Here is an 8,320-nt window from a genome sequence, read left to right on the forward strand (position 1 = left end):
GAAGGGTGCAGGGGTGAAAAAAAAACAGTCCCTCCCGAATGCCCAATGTGAAGAGGTTTACCTCCCCTTTGAAGCGCGCCCCGCACTTTGCGCCGTCTACATAGGCATAAGCGCAAGTTGCGGTTTTGCGGCTCGGCAATATTGTGGGCGTAATTTCTCGGGGGCAATTTCGTGGGGGCAATTTCGTGGAGGCAATTTCTTGGGCTCCGCTCCTCCTGCCGCGAGTTGCCCCTCTTCACCCAGGCGTGTCCGAGTAAGGCATATGATTTCTCCCATTACGCGCATGTCGGTAGAAAGACGGAAGGGGGACAACCTCGGAGAAAAAAATCCCTGATCTACGTTTTCGATTCCACCGCTTAACCATTTTAGAGGCCCTGCTAAATATACACCTCCTACTTAGGATCTCATCGTACCAACAGGGGGTAGCAAAAACGAGCGGCGGGCGTGAGGCCATAAAGGGAAGGATGTTCCAATGGTGAAGCTGGCTTTGTCCAAATGGCCCCTATGCGAATTGGTTCGGGGGGTACGTACGCACCAGTGTGTGCTTCTCCCGCGGGGCAGCAGCCGCCGGTTTGGTGACACACTTCGCGAAGAGGCCCCAAACGGGGAAAATAAAGTTAAGAGGAATTTAATTGGGCTTCATCTGCGTCGCTACCATTGTGGTTACCCCTGTGGTTACCTCTGTGGTTACCTCTGAGGCTACCTCTGTGGTTACCTTTGTCTTTACTCCCATCTTTATGTTTCTTTTATTTTATTTTATTTTACTTATTTTTTTTTACTTATTTTTTTTACTTATTTTTTTTGCTTATTTTATTTTACTTATTTTATTTTACTTATTTTATTTTACTTATTTTTTTTTTTTGTCCCCCCAGCGCGCATGCAGCAAGTCAAATTCGCATGCAGAAAAAAGAATAACTGCAGACGCATCCTATGTTCTACTAAACGAAAAAAAAGACATTACAATGTTTTGTTGAAATGATGAGAAATTTGAAATGTTGGGACTTCCTTTTCTGTTTTTCTCATTAATGAAATCCCTGCTGCGCAATGGTTTAGTTGGTGATGGCAACCCCTGGGGGCTGCGAGTGCGGCGCACATGCAGCGGGCGCCCTGCTGATTCGTTTGCTCGTCTGATGAGCATGCATAAGGGGGAGGGGGAACTCCTTTGGCAGTTGTCACATTCATGGGGCCTTAAAAATGGGGTTACAATCCGTTAGCCCATACACATGCGTAAAGAAACACATACCCAAAAGGAGACATGCCCCAAAGGAGACAACTTTTTACTTACCGTCACTCAGTTACACATTGACACTTGAGAGAGTCTGTTGTCGCGCTTAAAAAAAATGATGAAACAGACGCGAGACGCTCATCTCTCCTTATTTGTCTGAAAAACCTCGTTACATTTTCACGCGTGTTTCGTATATGCATATGCGTGTACGTGTGTTGTTGTATGAACGCAGCTGTGTGTACGTGGCAGCATGAGCACCTGCACGGCGCTTTGGTCTTTCTTCCTCTCTGTGGAGACAAAGATGAGGCTGATTTTTGTCCTGCCCCTGCTGTTGCTGCTGCACTTGTGCCAAGCGTTCAACTGGAAGAATCTCCAAAATGTACATTGGACAGTCAGGGAGTGTACCCTCTCCTTGATTGCTCTGATCGAGGAAGCGGAAAGGATTCGATTGGGTGAAAGGAACGATGAGAGGATGGCCCAAATTGTGGAAGAAATGAAGAAGGAGAGACAGATGTTGCAGGAATTGTACTTTTCAATTCGTCACTTGTTTTCTTCACTAGGGTTAACATTTAGGAAGGAGCTGTATCTGTTTGGTGTGGCGGAGGGAAGCGTGAGTGAAGAGAAGGCCAAACAAGGGGAAAAAAAAGAAGACAACACAAGAGGAAAGCGCTTCACCGATGAGAAGCACCTACAAGGTGTAAAAACACAAAGGGACCTGAAGGCCCTCCTTGACGAAATGATCAATTACTACAAAAAAAATTTCATTCAGAGTAAACCATCCATAAGTTGCTCCTACATCAATCAGAAGAACTCCCTGCGGAAGCAAATTGAAATTGTTAGATACACCCACAGCTACGTAGCGACAAAGCTGTATTATCGAGATTATTCGAAATATTTCGAACGTTTTCTGGGAAGCCAAAGGGACATGGCTAACGTCCTCTTTAATCCTTCTTTGGACATCAAGGAGGATGTCTATTCGGGTTTTTACGCCAACTACGGTGGGTTAATAGCGGATGAGCGGCAAATCGGGGCAACGCCTCGGACGGAAGATGGACCAAAGGGAAAGCCGCCAGACAGCTTAATGAATGAACCGCAAGATGGACCAAAGGGTAGACTGCCAAGCTGCAGCGATGACTACAAAAGCATTTCTGGAGAAAAATGCACCCAGGAGTTTTCCCAAATTGTAAAAAATATGTTGCATAATTTTGAGGCGTCGCTGGAAGGCTACATTCACAGCTCCGTGGTGGAAATGAGAAAACATATGATACAGGTGGAAGAGCAGCAGGAGGGGAAAAACTACTGCAGAGACTTGGAGAATGAACTCGAGGACAAGAGTTACGATAGAATATCGCTGGAAGAAATTCAACGATTTGAACAATTGGCAAAAAATTACTTGAACAAGGAACTGGATACGTTCGTGGAAAGGGAGAAGAAAAAAATGTATCGAAGGAGAAACTTCTTCGAGAAGTATTTTTTTTTCATTATCGAGAGGATGCTGCAGGTTCGGCGTAACGTGGAGGCGTCGTTGGAGGCGCTTTCGAGGGAGCTGGGGGGGGCCACAGGCAAGCCGCCAACCGAGGCAAACAAACCGCCAACCGAGGCAAACAAACCGCCAACCGAGGCAAACAAACCGCCAAACGCGGCAAACGAACCGCCAACCGCGACAGGCAAACCGCCAACCGCGACAGGCAAACCGCCAACCGCGACAGGCAAACCGCCAACTGCGCCCCCCTCCTTCCGCAGGAGGGGCCCGCGGCAAGTGGAGCTCACCGGGGGGGCGGAAATCAAGCGCATCTTTCAACTGCTAGATGAGTACATAAGCATGTACTCCTTTGTGTATGAGCACCTAAAGGACTACCAGATAAACGTAAGGGACATTTTCTCACTGGATTATATTCGAGAAAACTCCAAAGACAACAGAGTCTACATAGCAAAAAGAATTGCACAGCAAATGGATGCACTGAACGGTTCCTTCTTGAAGTACATAAATGTGAAAAATAGATACGAGAAGTATGTGGTGAAGGGCATACAGAAGAGGAACTCGATGAGCACCACTAAAAGAGGAGAGTCAGTTGAAGGAGGCAGCACGGAGAAGTCAGTCGAAGGAGAGGGTAACAGCGTTCCTGGAGAGGGACACCCCTCTTCACGCAACTTGAGGAAAAAGGACTTCCCAGAATTGTGGGAATCCACTTTGCAGAGTAGCAGTCACTCCTTTTTAAGCGAAGAAGACCAAGTGAAGAAAGACAAACTAAACGGGGAGCTAATCCAGCGAGAGGACGAATACTTAAAAAGGCTGCAGAACGTTGTGAAGCTTCTAACTCGATACAAAAAATTGAAAAACAAGAAAATAAAAATAAGGCACATTGTAAATAAAGGCGAAGTGGAGATACACCCCATTTTATTTAATCTCAAGTTGAGGAAAGATCAAATGGTAGGATTTTACAAAAGCATTCTTCTTTTTGGAAAAATATTTGTCGTAAAAAGGATTGTACTTACTCTGAAAATGAAGATATCCTTTTTGGGTAGAGTCACTCCGTCAGCCTTTCTCCTCAACAATCGTTTTTTGCTTCACCTGTATGAGATCCACCTGGACCATCTGCGAAGTAGCTACAAGATTGGGGTGAACAAAGACTTCTGTCACGATTTGACTCTTGAGAATTTAGACGGCACGATGAAGCAGGGGGACCTTTCTCACCTTCTCCTCAAGTACGTGATCTACATTTTCGGCCTCAATTCCAAGTTTATGAGTGATCGCCTTGGGGTAGACATTGGCCCCGGTGTGGGTAGCGATTACATTGGGGTGAGTAACGGCGCTAATAATGGGGATAGAGACTTTGGTGAGGATGACCCCCGTTGGTGCGCAAATAACCTACGCGTGGTTTACGAGCTGGCAAGAAACTTCATCAGAACGCCACTCGTCCACGCAGCAGATTTTTTTAGATCAAGCAGGGCATCTCCAAACTGGGAGAGCAACACACACGATGAGAAAGTAAAAAACGCCTTCAGACAAATTCACTCCTACTTTTCCAGCATATTCAATAGTGATGAAATTTTAGGGCATATTTTAAAAAAGTTCGAAATCTGGGAGGAGCGCAGCTCCTCCGGTTGCTATGACGGGCACTCCTGTTCCATAGACAATCCCATCTACTCCAAGGATATGATAAAGAAGTCGATTTTTTACAACCTAAACGACATAGGTGATGAATTCGACATGATAAACAAAGCGACTGTAACTTCTGTTAGCTCCTGCACGTCTTCCCTATATTCTTACGCCACTTCTTCCCCCTTGAAATTTCCATCCTATCTGCTAAATAATGCACTAATCAAGAACTCACTCTCCGAGACTTACAAATATACGCTATACAAAATGCAGGAGAGTCAAGTTTTCAAATTGTACTCTAGAATCAAGCGCACGAATATGACCCTCCTGGAGACTATTTTTCTTCATCTCATTTTGAATTTTGGGATGACTCCCTACAATAAGTTGAAGGGCACCATGGTGAACTCCTTTTGCAGGAAGCAGGGTAGGGTAGAGGAGGATGGGACTTCGAGTAAGGCTCAAACGGGACCACTCCAATACAGGAAAAGAAAAAGGAACCTCGACATGATTCCACACATCCGTTATGTGCCAAACGGAGAGCAGCTGCAAGCAGGATTATCCATTTCCTGCTCTGAGGTGAAGCAAAACGATGAAAAGGATTCATATAACAAAACGCATACTAAATGGTGGGACAGTAAAAGGGGAAGGAGTTATTCCTCTTCGAATAGGAATGCCCCAAGTCAGCGGATGAACCAGTTAGTAGACACCTGCGACTTACTAAATGGAGACAAAAAAAAAATTACATCCTTTAAAGTGAAACACATAGAATACATTCCTAACGGAATATCATTCTTGACAACAGTGATAGAAAAGCAAAACGTCATGTCAGACTACGAACTGTATGGCCTTTTTTTTCAAGGCGTGAGAGGGGAGGAGAAGAAGTACTTCTCTGAGGAGAATAAGAAGTACTTCCCTGAGGAGAATAAGAAGAAGCACTTCCCTGAGGAGAATAAGAAGAAGTGCTTCCCTGAGGAGAATAAGAAGAAGTACTTCCCTGAGGATAATTCAAATGGGGTGAACTCGAAGGAGGACATGTACTGCAGCGAAGAAAAAGTTGCATATTTCACCATTGGGCAATCTGCCGTTTATCTTAGCGAACCGGTGGATGTAGAAGAACCACTTATCTTACCCATGTTCCGCAAAAGTTTAGCTAGCCAAAAAGAAATCCTCTTCGAAAGAGAATCCATGGAGCAGTACAATATGGTTCTAAGTTGGCTGTACAGGTCCCAGGAGAAAAAAAATTGGAACCGCGAAAAGGTGAGAAAAATAGAAAGGAATATTTCTAGTCTCAGCTGGAAAGCCAAATTATACGAAGAAAATATTTCCTACGTGAAGAACAAAATGGAACAGATGAAGCGTCCACCTAGGGGGGAGAGCGATCGATCAAGTGATCTACAAAAGGAGTATCAAAGGGAAGTTGCAAATGCCGCACAGGAGAAGTACAACTCGTTGATAGACATTTATAAAGACGTCGTGGAGATGTTCCGAGATAGAAAAAGCAATCTGACCAAATTGAAGAAGGAAAAAGAAAGGGAAGGCGAAAAAGAACAAGAAGAAGTAGAAGAAGAAGAACCCGGTGTAAACTACTACGGGTTAAGCAAGTATTCCTTTCAGAGAAAACATCAAGTGGAGGACCTGAACATGCATATCTTCTACCACGAGCAAATTATGAAGTACTTCGAGAAGCAAAACAGATGCTGTGATGCGTACATAAAGGAAATGAAAATCCATCTTAAGTTTTTTCCTCAAGTTTGTTGCTCCAATGGAGAGGAAAGAAACAACGAGAAGAAGATACTCAAGTATATATACATCAGCATCACCGACCTTTTGACCGACTTTATACGATGCGAAAATAACACCTATAGCTTGCTCAAGAATCTGAAAAAAGTAAAAGACACCATACACACAATCAACATTGTTAATGCAAACCTACACAAAAAACAAAGAACGTTCCACCTCAGTACCAAATATTTTTACAGGGAAAAAAAAGAGGAAAACATTTATTTCTTCACAAATAAAATGGAAAATATAAAGACTTACAAAATTTACAAACAACTTATAGACAGTGTAAATGAAGATCTGATGTTCATCACTAACATCATGGTGAAAAAAATGGAAGAGCGGAAAGAGCTTCTACAACAGGTGGAACGGAAGGTGCCTATCCTACTGCACATAAAACGGATTCTCAACGAAGACAACGAGGTGGCGTCCATTAATGTTGAAACGTTATATGCAAACTTCTCTCATGAAAATATGCTAAACTACGATAAGGTGAAAATTTTGGGGAAAAACTTTAAAAAGAAAATCGCCATTTATAAACATGTCTTGAATGACATCAGGTACTCCTTTGAGCAGGAACCTCAGGTCAGCAACGATAAGATGGCACTCTTTTACAACTTTGTGAAGTACGACCCTGAGGAGGATACTGACGCGGTGCAGTTTGCGGATGCGCTGTTGGCATATAACGAAGGGGGGATTGAGGTGCCCCAGCGAGGGGAGGATGCGAAGAACACGGAGGGGAAGCCCCTGACGATGTACCAGGAAATCTGGAGGAAGCTGAACGCGTCCAAGGGGGGCGATGGGAAGAGCGCCAAGGAAAGACATGACGACAGAGGTGATGATAGCGATAGGGATCTTTACGACGACTGGGATGAGGAGGACTGGATCGAAAGTAGGCTGAGGGCCGCAGCGGAGAGTGTGGAAAAGGACTGTAGAAATAGGAAGTGCCCATCCAACTCCTTCTGCTTCATTCAAACGTTTAATGAAAATTGCTTGTGCTTCCTTAACTACAACATGGTGGGGGAGAAGTGCATTTTTAACGAACATAATACTTGCGATGTGAAAAACGGGGGGTGCGATTCGAAGGCAACGTGCGTGATGAAAAAAAATAGGGTAATTTGCGTTTGCCCCAAGGGCACTAAGCCCATATATGAGGGGGTCGTGTGCAACTTTTCTTTCGCCTCTTCATTTTCGCAGGTGCTCCTTTTGTTCGCCATTTTGGCGTTTGTCATTGCGTAGAGTGCCTGTGTACTACATTTCTGTATGTATGTGTGCATATATGCACATGACAGTATAGCCCTGCTAACTTACGGGCAGCCACTTCGACTTGCTACCCTGGCGCTTGCAATGTGGTGGAGGGGCCACGGTATCCACAATGCCTCCCTCTTAGGCACTCTTCCCGTGGGGATTCACCCCATCCCTGCCTTATTCGCCAAATTTTTATTCTCCTTTCCAGAGTTGCGCAACAGAGTTGTTTGTTTTGTTTGATGCATGGTCTGTCGTGTGGCGACGTTTTTTTTTTTTTTCACTTCTACGCATTTTTTAGCGGCAATTTTTTTCCCCCCATTTTGCTTGCTCACTTTTTAACGGCAAAAAAATTTGCACACCGCGTGCACATTTTTGCGCAAGAAGTGACCCCCCACACACAGGTGGGCACAAAAACAACCGACTACACTTTCGCATTCCCGGCGGCGGCTTCGCTCAAAGGTAACCACCCTTCGCGCTGTTCGAAAAATGTGCATTTATTTGGAAAACATGGAAAACTGAGAAATTGTCCCAAATGGAGGAACAGGGGTGGAGAAAGCAACATTGCACTGGGTAAGAGGCAGCAAAAGTGTTACCTCCATTTTGCGAAGTTAAAAAAAAAATTTTTTTTTTTTCGCCTGTGTATGTACAACATAAAGGGGTAAATGGAGTAACAAGGGGGAGAACATGCAAAACAACTGTGGCATCCTGCAACTCCACCCCTTCGTAATATGTAGTCCCTCCATTCCGCGTCAAGTGTTTTTTTTTTATTGTCCCACCTGTGTATTAAACACTTCACAATTCTGGTAATTTCACCTGTGTATATTTTCATTTCATTTATGTCCTCCCATCCCCCCTTCTTTTTTTTGTCACGCATAAAATGTATACACGGAAAATTTACGCGCACGTCTGTGTGTGTGTGTGTGTGTGTATGTGTGTACAGGATTGGTACGTATATATTTAACGGCATA

At 44.3% G+C, this 8,320-nt stretch overlaps 1 protein-coding gene across 1 annotated transcript; it reads left to right on the forward strand.

The window, feature by feature from the left end:
• Positions 1–1,526: 1,526 nt before the first annotated feature.
• Positions 1,527–7,343, forward strand: PCYB_073760 (hypothetical protein; the record flags this gene model as incomplete). Its single annotated transcript, XM_004221773.1, has 2 exons — positions 1,527–2,692; positions 2,969–7,343. 2 exons carry the CDS (start codon positions 1,527–1,529, stop codon positions 7,341–7,343), a joined length of 5,541 nt encoding a protein of 1,846 aa, XP_004221821.1.
• Positions 7,344–8,320: the final 977 nt, after the last annotated feature.

The sequence above is a fragment of the Plasmodium cynomolgi genome, chromosome 7 (assembly GCF_000321355.1).
Source record: "Plasmodium cynomolgi strain B DNA, chromosome 7, whole genome shotgun sequence".
Lineage (NCBI taxonomy): Eukaryota > Apicomplexa > Aconoidasida > Haemosporida > Plasmodiidae > Plasmodium > Plasmodium cynomolgi.